This window comes from Lynx rufus, unplaced genomic scaffold (genome assembly GCF_022079265.1).
Source record: "Lynx rufus isolate CCGP_SWC_20201006 ecotype Redwood Valley unplaced genomic scaffold, mLynRuf1.p SCAF_8, whole genome shotgun sequence".
NCBI classification, from domain to species: Eukaryota; Metazoa; Chordata; class Mammalia; order Carnivora; family Felidae; genus Lynx; species Lynx rufus.
In genome coordinates, this window is record NW_025814896.1 from 114,107,532 (window position 1) to 114,126,594 (window position 19,063).

Genomic DNA, 19,063 nt, shown 5'->3' on the forward strand with positions numbered 1-19,063 from the left:
TCAAATGTAGGATTTACACTTCGTTATTATTATTCTTGCTTGGAAACTATTAATAGGTAATACTTAACCTAATGCTATTTTTTTTTAATTTTTTTTTAACATTTATTTATCCTTGAGACAGAGAGAGACAGAGCATGAACGGGGGAGGGGCAGAGAGAGAGGGAGACACAGAATCGGAAGCAGGCTCCAGGCTCCGAGCCATCAGCCCAGAGCCCGACGCGGGGCTCGAACTCACAGACCGCGAGATCGTGACCTCAGCCGAAGTCAGACGCTCAACCGACTGAGCCACCCAGGTGCCCCAACCTAATGCTATTTTTTAACAATGGTTCCCACATTTTAATTTTGCACCTGCAAATGATGTACCAGTACCACTGGTTTGGTCCTGATTTAATGATTCAAACCCCTGAGTCCAATGAGGACTGAAGCCAGCATAAACCTTAGGACCCCCGGTTATCTGGCAGTAAACAGCTTTTCCTGTAGCTGGTCTGTGTATCTTTCACTTACAGCCAAAGGGTCCTGCCTAAAATGACTTCTGGTCCACCTTCTCTCCTACCACATCCTACAGACACCCACTCTATTTGACCTTAGCCACCTCTGCACTATCCTCCAGTCAATCCATCACCTCCCCAATATCATCCTAAAAGCCCTAGCTAATCCTCTGCCCCAGCTGCTGAGAGTCTGGAATCCCCTCAAAGGTATGGATGAATGATTCAATCTTCCACGTTTACAAGACTCACCTAACTGACCCAACAAGGTAAGATGGGCAAGATTCACTCATTAATTAATTCAAAAAATATTTGAGTGCCTACCATGTACTAGTCAGAGGAAATAAGAAGGCATCTTTCTGCACCTGCAACTAATAGTGGAAAATGCCCTCAGAAAGTCTCAAATTAGCTATTTCTTTCAGAAACAGATGGGTAGAGAAGCTTAGAGGTGTGGGAAGGAGAAAAGAATCCAGTCAGAAGCAGGAATCGAAGGGCTGGAAAAGAGAATACCTAGATCTTCCCTGAGATTTCCAGAAAAGAAACAAGAAATGTCCCTGGAGAGTTACACAGGGTGTCCCCCAAACATCTCCACACCCGTGTACAGGGCCCCAGCCACCCCACTGAGGCCTGGAACCTAGAGAGAAAGAAGGCCTCCCCCCAGGGCATTTAACCATGAACAAGAAGGCCAGCTCTTAAGAAGGTTCTTCATGTTTCTGGGGACAACTATATACATGTTTGCTTAAAGGAAGGAAGCCTCGCTCAACTCCATGAGAAAGGAAGAACGTGTAACCCTATAATCCCAGTGAGAACCCGTAGCACATTTCCCAGAGAAATGTCTCTAGGCATGGCAGGGTCTCTAAACTAGGCCAAGCGCCATCCATGGCCTTTAGACTGAAGGCCTCTCTGAGGCAGAGATGAAGAGGGGCTCCATCTAGGTCTGAGACCTGCCGCAAGAACCTAACCCTTCCAAACCTGTTTTCTCATCTGCAAAAATGGAGGTTAAATGGTAGCTCATCACTGGCTTGTTGTGGGGGTTACCCAAAGTAATCTGTAATCTGTGCAGCCATCATGTGTCAGCCTTGTGAAGCACCTCAAGGCCTCAGTGCATGGCCCTGTGTCACCTGGGACTGGAAGACCCAAAGATCCGCAGGGGACACCTTGTACAAAAAGAGGGGCACTCTGAGATCCAGCTAAAAACAGCTTTGTGTTTAACACCAATACTTAAATCAGTGCTATTTTCACAACACTGGTTTAACACCAATACTTAAATCAGTGTTATTTTCACAACATTCAAGTGATTTCTCCTCTCCAAAATACAGGACTAATTATTGTCAATATTTGCATAGCACTGTTCTTTCAAGTAGGTTTAAAATGTGCCTTACACGTTATTTTCAAACCCTAAGGAATACTAGGCAGAATTTTTTAAAGCCCTTTTTGTAAAGGCAGGCCATCAACGTCCACAGAGCCTGGGAAAGTCGGTTCCTCACTTGGCCCTTACCACCCTCCTACAAAACGAAAGGCTCAGAAAACTTGACGTGACCGAGGAAGTCCCTTCCATTCCCTCTCCCTGGCCCCACAAGTGAGGACCACTGCTACAGGTGAAGCTGAGCCATGTGCCAGTCTCCTTTCCTTCTAAAACCCACGAGGAGGGAAGATTCCACAAGATCACAAAATCAGAAGGCCCTTCAAAGCCAAGCTTTCTACTATCAAGCTGAGTGATGAGAAATGTCAAGAGAGATTGAAGGAGGAAGTGAAATGTATTCCAATCTCCCAAAAAAAGACTCGACAAAACCACTTGTGATATCAGCACAATGAGATGATCAACAGTAATAGCACTGAAGCAGACAGTTCTGTGCCTGTCCGGGTACACAGGACACAAGGTACACCAGCCCTCTTTGGACTGACATCTTTAGGAACTCACGGCTGTGTATAGAGCCACCTATCACTGACACTGCCCTGAAACATGGTAAGTACTTGCTGTAAATGGCATCCTTGGGGAGGGTCTTTGATGGACCTCCCTTGAGTGCCCTCAGCTAAAAGCTAAAAACAGAACATCCTTTACCCTCAAATCCTCCTCGAAAGGAAAAATCACCATAGAACAAATGCCTTAGAAGAAAATTATTCAGGACTACTTTGACAATCTGGTTTTATGATCCAATGATACAACTGAATTATCAGAAGACGTTCTTATCAGGGAACGTTCTTTCTTATCAGGGAAAGAATTATCAGAGACGTTATGATCAGTAATTTTATTGTTCTTAAAATTTGATGTTGTCTACTTTGGCCACAGAGCTTACCACTTTAATCCATGATTGTACCTTATCATTCTTTTATCTTCAGTAAAGCTTTGTGGTTAAAGCAAATCCAAGCCCTCCAAACTGGAGAACACCTTTTCTTTGGGGCGCCTGGGTGGCGCAGTCGGTTAAGCGTCCGACTTCAGCCAGGTTACGATCTCGCGGTCCATGAGTTCGAGCCCCGCGTCAGGCTCTGGGCTGATGGCTCAGAGCCTGGAGCCTGTTTCTGATTCTGTGTCTCCCTCTCTCTCTGCCCCTCCCCCGTTCATGCTCTGTCTCTCTCTGTCCCAAAAATAAATAAACGTTGAAAAAAAAATTAAAAAAAAAAAAAGAGAACACCTTTTCTAACCACACTATGAAGTCAGCACCATCCATCACCTGAATGGCCTTGCCACCAGATTCCCAAGTCCAAATTGTATCTGTACTCAAAATCCATTTCAAACAATTCCTACTCTAATTTCTCCCCAAGGGAGAGCCGTGTCCCTCCTTTGAACCCCAACTGCTCCAGACAGGGAGCTACCAGAAGATACAACTGTGTTTTATTCCTATCTCCTACTTCCGGGGCTCAGAAAGCATCCAACACACAGAATGGTTTCACTAGGTGCTTGTTAGAATGGATGGATAAGGCTTGGGTCTGAGCCACCCTTCTAGGATCTACACATTCTTCCTTGTATTGATTTCCTTTTCATGTCTAAGAAGTCATCACCATCTCAAGAAATTAGAACAACACACATTTGGGGTGCCTGGGTGGCTTAATCGGTTCAGCATCCGATTCTTGTTTTGGCTCACAGTTCACGGGATCAAGCCCTGCATCGGGCTGTGTACTGACAGCATGGAGCCTGCTTGGGATTCTCTCTCTCTCTCTCTCTCTCTCTCTCTCTCTCTCTCATTCTCTCATTCTCTCTCTCTCTCCCCCTTTGCCCCTCTCCCCTGCTCACATGCACCTTCTCTCTCTCTAAAAAAAAAAAAAAAAAAAAAAAAAAAAAAAAAAAAATTAAGAAGAACAACATACATTTATTACCTCACAGATTCTATGAGTCAACAGTCTGAGCACAGAATAGGTGAGTCCTCTGCTTCAGGGTCTCAAGCAGCTACAATCAAGGATCCACCGGGCTGCAGTTTCATCTGGGGCTCAGCTCAGTAAGACTCTACTTCCAAAGTCATTCAGGCTGTTGGCGGAATTCATTTCCTTGTGGCTGTAGGACTGAGGGCTCCAGCTTCATCCTGCCTACCAGTGACAGACTGCCCAGTTTCCTGCCACGTGGCTTGGTCCACAGGCAAGCCACAAATACAATGGGCAGTTGCTTTTTCCAAGCCAGCAAGATGTCTCACTCCAGTCGGCTAAGAGGGAGTCTTATACAACATAACATAACCAAGGAGGTGACATCCCAACACTTTCGCCATATTCTGTTCGCTAGAAGTTACGGGTTCTGCCCTGACTCAATGGGAGAGAATTAGACAAAGGCATATCAGCCACAATCCTAGTGCTGTAGTCCTACTGGCCTTCCACTGGACCGTGAGCTCCACAGAGCAGCATCCAATAGTGGCTTTGTCTACAGGATAAACATTTGGGTGCTTTATCAAAAGTAGCACGCAAAAAATTTGCTCGCATTGGGAAAAGATAAAATATCTACTTTTAAGCAGGTAGAACTACTACCACAAAAACAGATGATTTAACTAAGCCTTACTCCTCACCCCTCCCCAAAAAATCTTTCTACTTGGAAAGGAAATAGGTATTTTTTAAACACCTACTTTTTCTTCAATATTCAGGTAAAGTATCTTTGTGTTCATTTATTTTGCAGAAAGAAAAAAGATACGTAATGGGGAAAAAATTCCCTATTTCACAGGACAACCAAAGCAACTCCTTCTTCAGCTCTTTCTACAAAGGTTTCTAGTCTTGTAACAGGCAATTCCTTTCCTAAAAACACATCTAATAAAGTGTGGGTCATTGCTGAAATTCTTAACTGGGCTGTTTCCAAACATCTGATGCATTCCTTCAGCAACGTGCAGGATTGAGTCAGCAGGACCCCAAGGAATGGCCAAGCAACACCACCTCATCCCTTCTCCATCTGAACTTCCTCATCCTCACACAAGAAAGCATTGTCCCTGCCAACGCTGAGGGCATGTTCTGGACAAGAGCTTCTCTTCGTTTCACTTTTGCACTACCTTGGAAACGAGTAATGGCACCTGCCTCCAAAACAAAATGTCACATTCACTCCTGTTACTTTTATTAATTGGGTAATACGTTTCTCGTCATTCCTGGCCTGTCACATCTTTTGTCCCAGTATACCCACCTTAAACCCAGCGTCCTCAAGCCTCCGTGTGGATCAGTTGCTAGGTGCTTGTGAAAACCAGGGCCACGGGTCACCCCTGGGAGTTCCAGCTTGTGAAGGCTTCCACATTAGAACAGGACAGAACTAGAAAGTCCCAAGGGTACAAAACTCACATTCACTGAATGGCAAAATGGCTTCCCTGGGTCTCCTCAGCACTCGTGCACACAGAATGTGTAGTAACGTGCACGGCTCAGATTACAACGTTCCCATCTGAGCCTAGGGGACTGCTCCATGCCCTCAGGAAGGAGGAGAAAACAAGCTTCTAGCCCCTAATGCCTGGAACTTAAGGGAACCAATTTCCCTCCACCCCTCCTCTCTCTACATGTGATGTGTGGCAGCATACTGAAAAGCAGGAGGGGTGGGTTTAGCTAGAGCAATGGTTCCCAAACCATACCTGCATCAGCACTGCCTAGAAGGCTCATTAAAACGCAGAATGCTGGGGCGGGGCGGGGGGGGGGGGGGGGGCACCCGGGTGGCTCAGTCGGTTAAGCGTTGGGCTTTGGCTCAGGTCATGATCTCATAATTCATGACTTCAGGCCTCCCATCAGGGTCTTCAGTGACAGTGCGGAGCCTGCTTGAGACTGTCTCATCCTCTCTCTCTGCTCCTCCCCTACTTGCACACTCTGTCTCTAAATAAATAAATATACCTTAAAAAAAAAAAAAAGAGCGCTGGACCCCATGCCTAGTTTCTGATTCAGCAGGTCTAGGATATGGCCTGAGAATCTGCATTTCTAATAAGTTCCCAGGTGATGCTGCAATCCCTGATTTAGGGACCACACTTTGAGAGCCTCTAGGTTTATGAAGTGCCATTCAAGCAGTCTATACTGTTGGACAGAATGGGGCAACTGTACCAAAGAAAGAGCCTCTAACGCTCAAACTGAGCATTAAAAATGGTTCCACCGGAAGATGTGCTGCAATATACATTCTCTCATACAAAAGGAAGTGCTTAATAACATCATCCCAGTAGCCACTGATTTGAATGAATTTCAGCTGGTCTTTCCCTCAGAAACAAATGTGACTTGTAATGCTTATTAATCAGGAAACCTTACTGCGGGGTCTACTGTATACAGAGAACTGATGTGTATGCCAACTTCCTAATGGATAAAAAGTAAAACAAAACCAGGGTCCCTGCCTTTAATGTACTTACTGTCTGTATTATTTCACCTCTAATTACTAGGAAATTTTAGACTAACTTAACATAACCTTTTCACTACCACAGTTAAGAAAGAAACATAGCCCTCTTGGAAGGATTCTGGTCTTTGCCTACCCTCTACTTTTAGGAGGATAAACCAAGTCACCTGTGGGGGGGAGGGGGCAGGGATTAAAGTGAGGATTTAGGTATTTTTGTTTACTTTCAAACCAACTTGCAGCCCATTCCCCCAGAGACCATAAACCATCGGCATAATGGCACCAGCCATATAAAGACCTGAGACACAGACCTGTAATCATCAAAACCCACTGGAATACATTAAGCATTCTACTTTTCAAGACAAGAAATATACCAACACATTATAGAAGGAAATTCGCCCGCTGAAAACATTTCACAAAACCTTATTAATAAATCAACACGTGTTTTTATAGCTCTTTTGAGAAGCATCGTCACGAACCTCATTTTATTGGATATTTACCACAAAATGGGAGGTGTAGCCAATGAGTGCTATTAACCTTGTTTACAAATGGGAACAAAATCGCACAGAGTCACTGAGTGACTGCCCAAAAGGCCCAGAAGATGTGGCCTTTGTCCCTACCTCAGGCTCACCCCACAATCTGTGAAATTAGATGGGGCGGCAGGGGGCGGAGTTGAACAAAACCTCAGAACAGCATTCAGGTGTATTCCAAAAGTTTTATGCTCTGAATTTAACATTTCCTAACTGCTCTCTGGAATTTTCCATGGTGACCAGAGAGGGATTCTTAGCTTTCATTTTTAAAGGATTTAACATTTTATTTTTTATTTAGAACCATATGAGGGTCCCTGCTAATCTGCCTCTTAACACAGCAGCAACCAGAGGCTTTTCTTTTTTTAACCCTCAAGCTTTCATCCTAAGTCTTGGCCTGTGGCTCTGGGGAAAGCATCTGTCACCTTTGTCTACCAGAACACAGGGCTGGTCTGGCAATCTGGGCACAGTGCAGGCGGACAGGCTACAATGATCATTTGTGTACCTGGCCTTGGATACTTCATTGTTGGATGTGCAGTTTTTCTCATCAATTAAAAAAAAAAAAAAAAACAGCAATAAAGGTGACTGAATTTTCAATCGAAACCATTCTTTGTCCGTGCCTTCAAAGAAGGCCTGCAAAAAACAAATCTGTCTTGTGTTTCATTCCTTAACAATAAAATCCACTTGCATTTATAAGTCCCCTGTGTTATCTGTGGCCTTACACAGCCTACGATACCTGACTGGGATAGAGCTGTAGCCCCCTGATGGCCTATCATTCTGGCCCTCACTCACTCCTAGGTCCCTGTACCAGGCCAGATCTGTCCCCTAGGGTCTCTGTGCTAGCTGTTCTCACCTCTGAGGAACTATCTCCTCTGTGAGGAATTTCTCTTCATTCATCACCAAAATACATCCTTCCAGGTAGTTCTCACCTGTGAATAACTGGTTCTATCAGCTCAGCAAAGTGGACCACGTCAGCTCTGGATCAGCAACACTTTCTGCAAATTCATCTTCCCATCCATCCACCACACTCATCTCTCTTCTGGTCCAGCAGAACCAACAGCATGTATTCCAAACCCAGCCCATCCATCTCCTAATTTACAAAACACGACATTTCGCAAACTGTTTACTTACACCCGTGCCAACAATATTACTCAAATGTGGTGCAGTGAAAAAGCCACAGGGAATAGAGTAGCTGGCCAAGAGCAGTATTCAGGGATCTAAAATTACAGGGAAAATCATACAACATTCATTTTACTTGGGCCCAAATCTCTATCAGATGATGTTGAGCAGAAAGATTCTAAAATTGGCAGGGAGAAAGGAAAAGTTGTCTTAAAGTTTGGGCCATGCCAGGGCGGCCTTCAGAAAGAGAGCTGGCAGAAACAGAATAAGGTGGTGTGCCCTTGAAAGGCTGTCATAATAAGCAGTGTCTGTTGGGCAAGGATAAGCACAAGGGGAAAGAGAACCAAATGGAAATTAGTGCCAAAAAGTACGAGTAAACAAAGAAGACAGAATTCTCTATATAGTATTTAGAGGACAGTATTTGCAACACAACAACATCAGAGATGCTAGTGCAATTCAACTCTATTCAATTCAGGCAGCGTTTGCACTGTGGCTGTATTGGGCTCCTCCTGGGTGGCTCCGTCAGTTGAGCGTCCAATTCTTGGTTTTGGCTCAGGCCATGATCTCAGTTTTCTGAGTTCGAGCCCCACGTTGGGCTCTGTGCTGCCAATGTGGAACCTGTTTGGAATCCTCTCTCTCTCTCTCCCTCTCTCTGCCCCTCCCCCATTGGTGCTGTCACTGTCTCTTTCAAAATAAATGAATAAACTTTAAAAGAGAGAGAAAGAGAGAGAGAGAGAGAGAGAGAGAGAGAGAGGAAGAGAGGACACAAAGAAAATCCTGCTCCACACTGACAGGGAGACAGACACCTCTCCCATCGGGTCCACTCATACCCAGAGCCAAGAAAGAGTGAAATGACAGTGCTCTGGGAGAGGGGAAGAGGGAGCCATGGTTTTCACCAGGGGACCTGAGAAGCACACACAGAAGTGTATGAAAGGCTGGGACACCCAGGAGGGGGTGGGCAGAAGCAGAATGAGAGCCCCTGAGAATGTGAATATGGCTGGGCAGGAGTCCTGCTCTGCATGCGCTATTCACATATTACTTCATGTGGCCCCCAACAAGCCTCTGAATGATGGTTCTGTTATCATACCTGTGCCATGAATGCTGTGAACACCCAGCCTTCTCCCCACCCCACCCCACCCCCACCCCGGTGTCACCATGAGGAGGTGTTACCATCCAGACAGGAGCCCTGTATCCTAACTCCAAAGACTGAACTTCTAACTACTGACCTACACTGCCTTCTTATTCAGAACAAGCAAAATATAGACCCAGTAAGGGGAGAAAAAGGAGGAAGGCAAAAAAGGCAGGTAGGCTGGGGAGGGGAGTAGGGCGAAGGGTAACAGGTAGCATTTCCTTCTTGAAACCGCATTGTCTTAGGTACACAGATGCTGCATATCCAATGCACTTTGCCTATATGAAACACTCAATATCCTTGATAAGCAAGGCAAATTAATAGGTAGACATGAGCATATACAAATACATTCACCTCTGATGTGTTTTTCCACAAGTACCAAAGCAACTAATTTGTGCCACACTAGCAAATTATGGATTATTTTCTCTCCACTAACAAGACAAGAAACATCATTAGTAAAACACACATTTAGCACAAGATAAGACCACAGTCCCTCCCTTATCTGTAATCATTGCACTCAATGGCCACATCAGGGAGTTTTTAAAAACATGACCCTGATGAGTAGCTGTTGGATATATTATTATTCTAGGTTTTTGTGTATTTAAAATATTTTATCATTAAAAATAGAATATTTAGTGGGAAAAAACATCCAGTGTGTTTGAAAGTTTTTAAGCCTTTTTTAAAAACACTTCATTTAAGCACACCTACATATCATTCATAATTTTACATATTTCTGACTCTTATAACAATGTATATTTATCAAACATTCAACCAACTGAAGAAAAACTGGATGGAATAACCCTATAGGCAGCAATTTTTGTATGTACTATTCAAAATTGAGCTAAACCGGGGCACCTGTGTGGCTCAGTCATTTAAGCCTCCGACTTCAGCTCAGGTCACGATCTCACGGGTTGTGAGTTCGAGCTCCACGTCGGGCCCTGTGCTGACACCTCAGAGCCTGGAGCCTGCTTCTGTGTCTCCCTCTCTCTCTGTCCCTCCCCCCCACCACTCATGCTCGCTCTCTCTCTCAAAAACAAAACATTAAAAAAAAAATTGAGCTAAACCAATATCCAGAGGGCTCTTGCCTTGATAAGTTTCTAAATTGTTCAGTGTTGGGCTTGGTCTCTAAGGTCCCACACAAACAGTCATAAATCATGCCCAGGAGAGGGTTCTTTCTGGGTCACCGTTTCTCAAAATGTGGCCCACCTTCATCAGCATCACCTGGGGTGCCTGTTAAGAACCCAAGAGATGCTGATTCAATAAAAAAAGTTTCACAAATTCCTCCTGGGATCAGCTGCACATTCACACTTGGGAACCACCACTCTAGAATCTTTTTAAACAGACCAAGTAAAAATGGCCACAGCCATAACCAAAATCACAAGGGGCCAATTCCCTAGCTCTCCCACTCCCTGGAGCAGCCAGGGCGCCTGTGTTAAGGAAGAAGCCAAAATAGACCCACAGTCCCAGACTGTACCGGAGGGACCCAAGTCAGCTTCCGCCTACCCATGCTTCCATCTGTGGGTCCTTATGAGGGATGCCCAGAGTCCCCAGGGGTGACCCAACCCTTGAGTAGCCCACCTCTCAAGCCCATGTGCACAGCATCTTTAGGCTTACTTTATGAGTTGACTGTAGCCTCCCACCCCCTAAAAAAAATGTGGAGTCCAGATCCCCAGTATCTTAGCATGTGACCTTACTTGCACCCTATTTGGACTCAGAGTCGTCACAGAGGGAATCTGGTTAAAATGAGGTCATTAGGGGATCCTGGTGTCCTAATAAAAAGAGGACATTTGACACAAAAACAGACAAAGAAGGAAGATGATGTGAAGGGGCAAAGGGGGAAGGAGGCCTTCAAGCTAAGGAGAGAAGCTTGGAACAGACCCTTCCCACACAGCCCCTGAAGAACGAACCAATGCCATCCACGCCTTGATTTTGGACTTCCGGTCTCCAGATCTCTGACACCATAATGTTCTGTTGTTCTAAGCCACCAGTCTGTGGTACTTTGTTACGGCCTGCCCTAGCAAACTAACACAGCTGGAGAACTCACAAAGTGAATTCAGGCTGTAAGAGCCAATCACTAACCCAGCTGTCAGGAGGGGCTGCAGCACGGGATGTCCAAGCAGCCTAGGGCGGTAGAAAGAACAAGGAATCCAGAGCCCACAAGGGGCATCCGGGTGGCTCAGTCGGTTAAGCATCCGACTTCAGCTCAGGTCATGAGCCTGCAGTTCATGAGTTCGAGCCCTGGGTCAGGCTCCATGCTGACAGCTCAGACAGAGCCTGGAGTCTGCTTCAGATTCTGTGTCTTCCTCTCTCTCTGTCTGCTCCTCCCCTGATCACACACGCTCGCTTGCTCTCTCAAATATAAAATAACACTTTAAGGGGAAAAAAAAAAAAAAAAAGCCACAAGATCTGGGGTGGGATCCAAGCAGGGGCAGTGCCCCCTGCCTGTAAAGGTGGTAATAAACCATGCCTGTCTCCCCAGCCCACATGGTGCGAAGATCAGGAATAAGCTCCCGGCCCACTAGAAAGCACCGTGCTATGGCCTTCACCCCCTCGGTGGCTCCTCAGCGTGCGCTCCGATCCTGGTCAGTATTAAGAGTGAGGACACAGCCCCAGCACTCCAAGTCATTCTGTTCATTGCTAGGAAGGCCTTGGAAACAAAATCTGCATTTCAGGAAAATTCAATTCGAGCTCCCCAAACATGTTTGAGTATGTTTGGAATATCCAAGACAACAAATAACAGGGTCAGCAACAGCAAACTCCCGACACTGCCAAAGGTCCTTTCAACAAGTCAGGCTTCCTAAGGGCCAAGGGTTCACTGGGCAGAGAAACACTCCACTAAAGCAGGCCAGGCAGGAGCAGGCGGTGTGTTCGGGCCAGCCCACGGGCTGGAGGAGGGCTTCATGATGAAGGTTTAAGTACTATCGCAACACAGAATTTATGGTTCCTAAATGTTTGTTTTAACTAGTGTTGAGAACACATATTTGACCCAGTGTGAACTTGACCTCTGGGTCCCTCTCCCTTTTCGCGGGGCTGTCTGTGCCACATGACGAGATTTTCCAGCCGGCCCTCCCACCCGTGCTCCCAGCAGCTGCCATGGTAAACCTCACTGCGGATCTATTGGCAAAGCAGCTGTCAATGGCCATAGCAGGCATACGAAAAATGTGTAATCATTCTGGGCCCGACTCCCAAGCTTGGCTAGGGCCACACGGAGCCAAAAGGGACGAGAGACAGCCTGAAAAGCCCTCTTGGCCATCTGAACTCCGGCCACATTATTCCCTCCTGGACGATGCCATCTACCGCATCTCTGAACACCAAGGGTACACAGAGCTGTCTCCTCTGCCTATCATTAAGGAACACTTCTAGGTTTGGTTTTGTCGGGTTTTTTTTTCCAAAGCAGTGTGGGCTGAATGCCAATGGAAAAGCAATGGAATATCGATTTTTCTGTTTCTTGCTAAGGAGAGAACAAGTCATTTGATGTGCCATGAGTTAAGTGAGTAAAAACAGACCCTGTACTCCCTACAGCTGGCTGCGTCTCTCCTCTATTCATAGAACCTGGCACATGTTAAAGCTAAACAGATATCCGTTAAAGAAATGAAAGAACCATCCATGCATTTACGGAGGGGCTTCAGTGTGCCAGGCACCAGCACCCGACTCCAACCTGCCCTCTTTCCTCTTCCGTCCTCCTCATTCTGCCAACCTGGCCTTGCCCGCATCTCGCCCAGACTCCTTTAGGTCATCTGCTCCCAGTCCAGTCTCCTCTTTAAAGCGGAGCCCACGGACTGGGTCTTTCTGTAGCCCGCACTTCCCCTGAGCAGGGGACAAAAAGACTGCAAGAACCAAGAAGAGGTAGGTTCTGTTTGGACAGAGGAAGAAAATGTGAAAGTGAAAAGAGGCAAAAACAGAACACAGGAGGCACTGAATGCCCGAAGCACAAGACAAGGTTTCTAGGCTGCACAGCTCTCCTATAAATGCAAACTCTTTGGAAAGAGAACAAATGTGGTGCCATCTCCTTTGCACAAAACAGACACTCGCTATCAACGGTCACTCAGTGTTAAGAACTAAAGTGACCACGGGGCGCCTGGGTGGCGCAGTCGGTTAAGCGTCCGACTTCAGCCAGGTCACGATCTCGCGGTCCGTGAGTTCGAGCCCCGCGTCAGGCTCTGGGCTGATGGCTCGGAGCCTGGAGCCTGTTTCCGATGCTGTGTCTCCCTCTCTGTCTGCCCCTCCCCCGTTCATGCTCTGTCTCTCTCTGTCCCAAAAATAAAAATAAACGTTGAAAAAAAAAAAAAAATTTTTTAAAAAAAAGAACTAAAGTGACCTATCCCGTGCTATGCTTTCAACTTCTAGAGATGCACACACACAGGCTGTCTAGCAAAGCAGCATTAACACACAACTGGGCATCTCTAGACTAGAGCCCCCCAAGGCCACCTTTGCGGGTGCACATACGCGTTCCTTGCCCCAACAAAGGCATGCCTGTTGCGTATATGATATGCAACAGAAGGCTCACAAAATCTCCAGTCTTCAGAAGCATTTGCCTGTGCCCCATTTAAATTAAATGTCAATCAACTAAAAACAACGGAGTCTGGCTGGAAGGGCATCTTATTTTCTTCACTGGATTAAGCGAATGGAACACGATAAACACAACTGATCTCTTATGCAGAAATATTTTTGGTAACAACTGGACACGATCTATATAAATTGAAATTCTTCAACTAAACCCTATCGATTATCCTCAAAATATAATGACAATTAGGAGACAATCTGGGTGGTACATTTAAATGTGCATTTGCATTTTATGACTACTACCTTAAGGGAGAACTTCATATAGATATACCATTGGTATTTGTGTTCGTAAGTAAAATAAAGCATACCCAAGAGCAATTGTTCAATCTCAGCAAATAACTAGAGAGGAAAAAGACTACAAATCAATTTTTTTGCAATCCAGAGTTCACTAGTATTTACTGAAGTAGTTACAGTCACAAAATGGGTGTCAGCAATTTTTCCATTTATATATACCTTGGAGTATTTTTACTTCTACATAGCATGTTTTATCCTAACAGAACTAGAGGCACGCAAATAATCTAATACTTAGTATATTTCAAAGTTCTATTAAAATAAATCATTCAGGGGGCACCTGGGTGGCTCATTCAGTTAAGCACCTGACTGACTCCCGATTTCAGCTCAGGTCATGATCTCATAGTTTGTGGGTTCAAGCCCCACATCTGGCTCTATGCTGACAATGCAGAGCCTGCTTGGGATTCTCTCTCTCTCTCTGCCTCTCCCCTGTGCACTCCCTCTCTCTCTCTCAAAACAAGTAAATAAACTTTTTTAAAATAATAAATAAATAAATAAATAAATAAATAAATAAATAAGCAAAACGCAAACTAGTTTCTTTTTTCTTGGTAATCAAAGGCAGGACAGCATGGGAGTGACTGGCTTTTTCATGCATTCTCTGTCCACTCTCATCTTTATTGAGGAACTGACAAAAATTGTACATACTAATGATATATGAGGATGTTTTGATATACACATACATTGTGAAATAATCACCACAATCAAGCTAATTAATATAGCTATCACTTCACATAGTTGACACTGTATAGGGAGTAAGAACACTTTAAGATCTACTCTCGGAGCAAATTTCAAGTAGACAACACAGTACTCTTAACTACAGTCACCTTGCTGTACATTAGATCCCCAGAACTTACTAATCTTGTGTGACTGACACTTTGTACCCCTTGATCAACATCTCCCCATTCTCCCTCTCCCCAACCCTAAACTACTTTAAAGCTATAATATAAAAAGGGATCCAGGGGCACCTGGGTGGCTCAGTCAGTTAAGCGTCCAACTTTGGCTCAGGTCATGACCTCGCGGCTCATGAGTTAGAGCCCCGAGTCGAGCTCTGTGCTGACACCTCAGAGCCTGGAGCCTGCTTCAGATTCTGTGTCTCCCTCTCTCTCTGTCCCTCCCCCATGTGTGCTCTGTCTCTCTGCCTCTCAAAAATGAATAAATGTCAAAAAAAAATTTTTTTTAAAGGGGATCCAAATTACGTTATTTAAAAAGGAGACTGACAACAGCAGCTGGGGAAACACATAGGAAAAAAAGAAAACCAAGTAACAGATAAATGAGACAAAATTTACTTGACTTAATCCAATAATAAACTAAGAATCTCTCTGGTTTTATCAAGGCTTTTACACCCATTCTTTTTCACCTTGACACCTGAAATAATCTGACAAAGTGGGCAAGGGTTTAGCACATTCATTTCTGGATCGGAAAATATAGGGTCAGAGAGGTCAAGTGAATCCCTCAAGGCCCCACATCTAGTCAAGGCTTCAGGATTTGAACTCCGGGCCAGGGGCTTTTCCAGTAGCCCACTGCTCAGCCATGGACACAAATTTCACAGCACAATGGTAACTCTAGTCATCCCATCTGAATGAGGAAGGCTCCTTCATCTCTCTGGCTCTCCCACATACACAAAACAAGTCTCCCATTGGAACATATCCACCTAATGCATACATGACTTTGGGCTGGACACTGGCCCACCCCAGCATCACTTTTAAAATTATTCCTGAAAGGAGTCATTAAGTTTCCAGCACTTGGGCCTGAATTCATTTGTCAGATCAGGCAGTTTAGGAAGGCCAGTTTTTCGAATGCTGAACCATCAGCAAAAAAGAAAGTGATGCTGCCTTGCTTAGACTCCCGGTGCTGTTCCTCTAGGAACTGGAAAGAGAACTGGAACCAAAAGCCAGAGGTATCTGTTATGCATATTGTGAGACTAAATCAATGTAGCAACCTCCTCTGGGACCCTGCAGTCACTGCTCTGACCCAGAGCCTTCTGTAACTTCTCTCTTTCTGGGTGACCAAAGGGCAAACCCGGTCAAACCTAGGCACAAACATATTCTTGCCTCACTTGCCTGGACAAGCAGGAAGTTCATGAAGTGGTTCCTCAAGATTTCCTGCTTGAGCATCTTTGCACATTCCAGAACATCTCTGGATCCCCAAATCCTCAGACAACCTTTCCAGAAAAGGCACCATATTGCATCATTTGCCAACTAAACATCTTCCAATCTTGGTGCATGCTCTTTAACAGGCATCAAGGCGGAGCACCCACCCACTGTCTATAAAATCCTGCCCTGTATTTTTAATCTTTACACAGCAAAATCCCACTATTACAGTGCTGTCATGGATGGGTTATAGGCAAACCGTATCATACCAGGTTTTGAGTGGAAGGAGGTACCGAAGGGAGGAAAGGGTGTATAATCTGACCTGAGTCATCATAAATTCAGGAAAACGCTGACACACTATTGTCAAGTGTAATCTAAGAAGTGAAAAATTATGACAGTCTGAATGCCTACAACCCTGAGCATTTCTGAGCCAGTAGTTTGCGTTCAGTAATCAAGAGGCGGACAGTCAGTTCCTACCTGCCATTACTCCTTGATCACAGTCGAATCATAACCTATCCGGACATTCCTTTCTAGAAAATCCAAGCCACCATGCCAGAGTCCTCCTGTTTCTTTCAAAGAGTAAAGGTATTTTTTATTTTTTTTTTAATTTTTTTTCAACGTTTATTTATTTTTTTGGGGACAGAGAGAGACAGAGCATGAACGGGGGAGGGGCAGAGAGAGAGGAAGACACAGAATGGGAAACAGGCTCCAGGCTCTGAGCCATCAGCCCAGAGCCCGCTTGAACTCACGGACCGCGAGATGGTGACCTGGCTGAAGTCGGACGCTTAACCGACTGCGCCACCCAGGCGCCCCATCAAGGAGTAAAGGTATTTTTTAATAAGCAAGGTCACTGGAATGACCATACTAGAAATTTTTTCCAATATTTTAAAATCCAAACTGACTTTATTTTTAATATAAATTATTTACAAGAGTAAATCAGGATTTTAATATCCAAACTGTACACAAAACAAATTGCTAAACTTGACTTATGATGCCGAATACCAAGAAGCAGCTAAAATGGGGATGATTCCAATCCGCAATATTTATGGCTCAAGCTCCATGCAGAGAAACCTAAGAAGGATATACTCTTTCTGAGTGGAAGATTTTTTTTTTTTTTTTTTTAATTTCCAGTTAGCAACAGAATGAGGCAACTCGTCCAGAGGAGCCTCGAAATACATTTTAACTGAGTCCTCAACTTTACAGCGCATCGGGGAAATGTGTTCTGGTGTTCTCAAACCTGCATGTACCAATAATGGGTGTTTCTAAAACATTGCTAAGATGTGTATTAATTGGTGGGGGCGCCTGGGTGTCTCAGTCAGTTAAATGTCCCTCCCACTTCAGCTCAGGTCATGATCTCATGGTTCGTGAGTTCAAGCCCTGAGCCCTGCATCCGGCTGGCTCTGTGTTGACAGCTCGAATTCTGGAACCTGCTTCCAATTCTGTGTCTCCCTCCCTCTCTGCCCCCTCCCCCACTCGCACTCTCTCTCTCAAAAATAAACAAACATTTAAAAAATTAAAAAAAAAAAAAGATGTGTATTAATTGAAGGGGCACTGAAGGAGACCACACCTGTCAGTTCTGAAGAACTGTGAAGACACTGCCTCCTGGAAAACAATCAGGCCTCAAAGATGGGAGGATTCTTGTTGCTGCTTTCAGAAAGCTTTAGAAACTGCTAATGTTTGGGGCGCCTGGGTGGCGCAGTCGGTTAAGCGTCCGATTTCAGCCAGGTCACGATCTCACGGTCCATGAGTTCGAGCCCCGCGTCAGGCTCTGGGCTGATGGCTCAGAGCCTGGAGCCTGTTTCCGATTCTGTGTCTCCCTCTCTCTCTGCCCCTCCCCCGTTCATGCTCTGTCTCTCTCTGTCCCAAAAATAAATAAAGGTTGAAAAAAAAAATTAAAAAAAAAAAGAAACTGCTAATGTTTTATTTCAGAACAAGGCCACCTATCTCCCATCCCCCTCTGGCCATCAACCGAAAAATGTTTTTCATCTGTCAATACCCAAGCTTGAGTTCACTGTACTGGTTTGGCAAATAGCACATTCTCCAATGGAAATTTTTTCCTAGCTCCTGATCCATAGGTGTGACAGTGATTAATACTGAGGCGGGTGGGTGCAGGGGAACCTTGGATGCACGGCAGAGTTCTCTACAATACATTGCCGCTGGCACTGATACACTATCATTACTGTGACTCATGAGTGGTAATGAAGGCTGCAGATAATGTCTTGCATACATAACGTCTCAAGGGCAGCATGAGCCCCTTCGTGTGACCCCTGGGGGAGCCTCCCTCCCCATGTGGACAGCCCCCCTTTGCCCACTGTGCCAGCCACAGCCAGCATGGAAACTTACGTTTGGTGCACCTCTGGGAGCCAGGGGCCTTACTCCAGCCATGGCAGCACTGCCCTCCACAGACATTGACCCTGAAACAAAGCAAGACCCCTGAGTCCACAGTAGCAGTGTACTCTTCCAGAAAACCCAAGCTCATATGGGTCCCTGCAAGCTCAGCCTCCTGTGTCCACACTCCCCTGGCTTGCAGAGTCCTAAGCCATTCGCAGCATGCCCAAGCCAAAGCTGCCCGGATAGAAGAGTAAACACCGTGTATCAGGGTAAGGTGGGAGAACCAAAAAGCCTGCATAACATAGAATTACACAGGAAGGGAGAACAGCATCCACATAAATGAATTTCTTAACCCCCAAAGTAGAGCCAAGTGTATTTTGTATATTATCTGACCCACAACTTAAACCGAATCTGAGTTTTAGGGAGAAGTGTCCAAACACAGGGGAGATCACAATGCCTGGAAAGTACCCCTGAAGAAAAGAACAAGATAGGCAAAACAAGTTATCCCCCACATCCCCAACCTGTGATTAAATGGGGAGAGGGGCAGGAAGGATGTTTATGAGCGCACAGTAACAGAAACTTTCCAACCGAAAATTCTGTCAATGCACAGACACCCTGCCCTGGGGAAAGGCGACCCCACAGGTGCACGGAAGCCCAAGCCCACAATCTAGGATGCTGAAAAGTTTTGGGCCGCAGAACAGGAGCTGTATCTTCACAGCCGGCCCTTCCACCACTTTTTTTTTTTTCTTCTCTAGCTAGAAAAAAAAGTTAAA

The 19,063-nt window shown here is 45.3% G+C and overlaps 1 protein-coding gene across 4 annotated transcripts in view; it reads right to left on the minus strand.

The window, feature by feature from the left end:
- LTBP1 (latent transforming growth factor beta binding protein 1) overlaps positions 1–19,063 on the minus strand; it is a 406,918-nt gene that overhangs the window by 387,009 nt on the left and 846 nt on the right. For 2 of the 4 annotated variants that reach the window (XM_047068909.1, XM_047068908.1), the window contains exon 2: positions 18,303–18,373. In XM_047068909.1, coding sequence (XP_046924865.1) covers positions 18,303–18,373 — 71 coding nt within the window. Of the gene's footprint in view, positions 1–18,302; positions 18,374–19,063 lie in introns of those variants that run through there. The other 2 variants (XM_047068911.1, XM_047068910.1) reach the window with 1 other exon arrangement.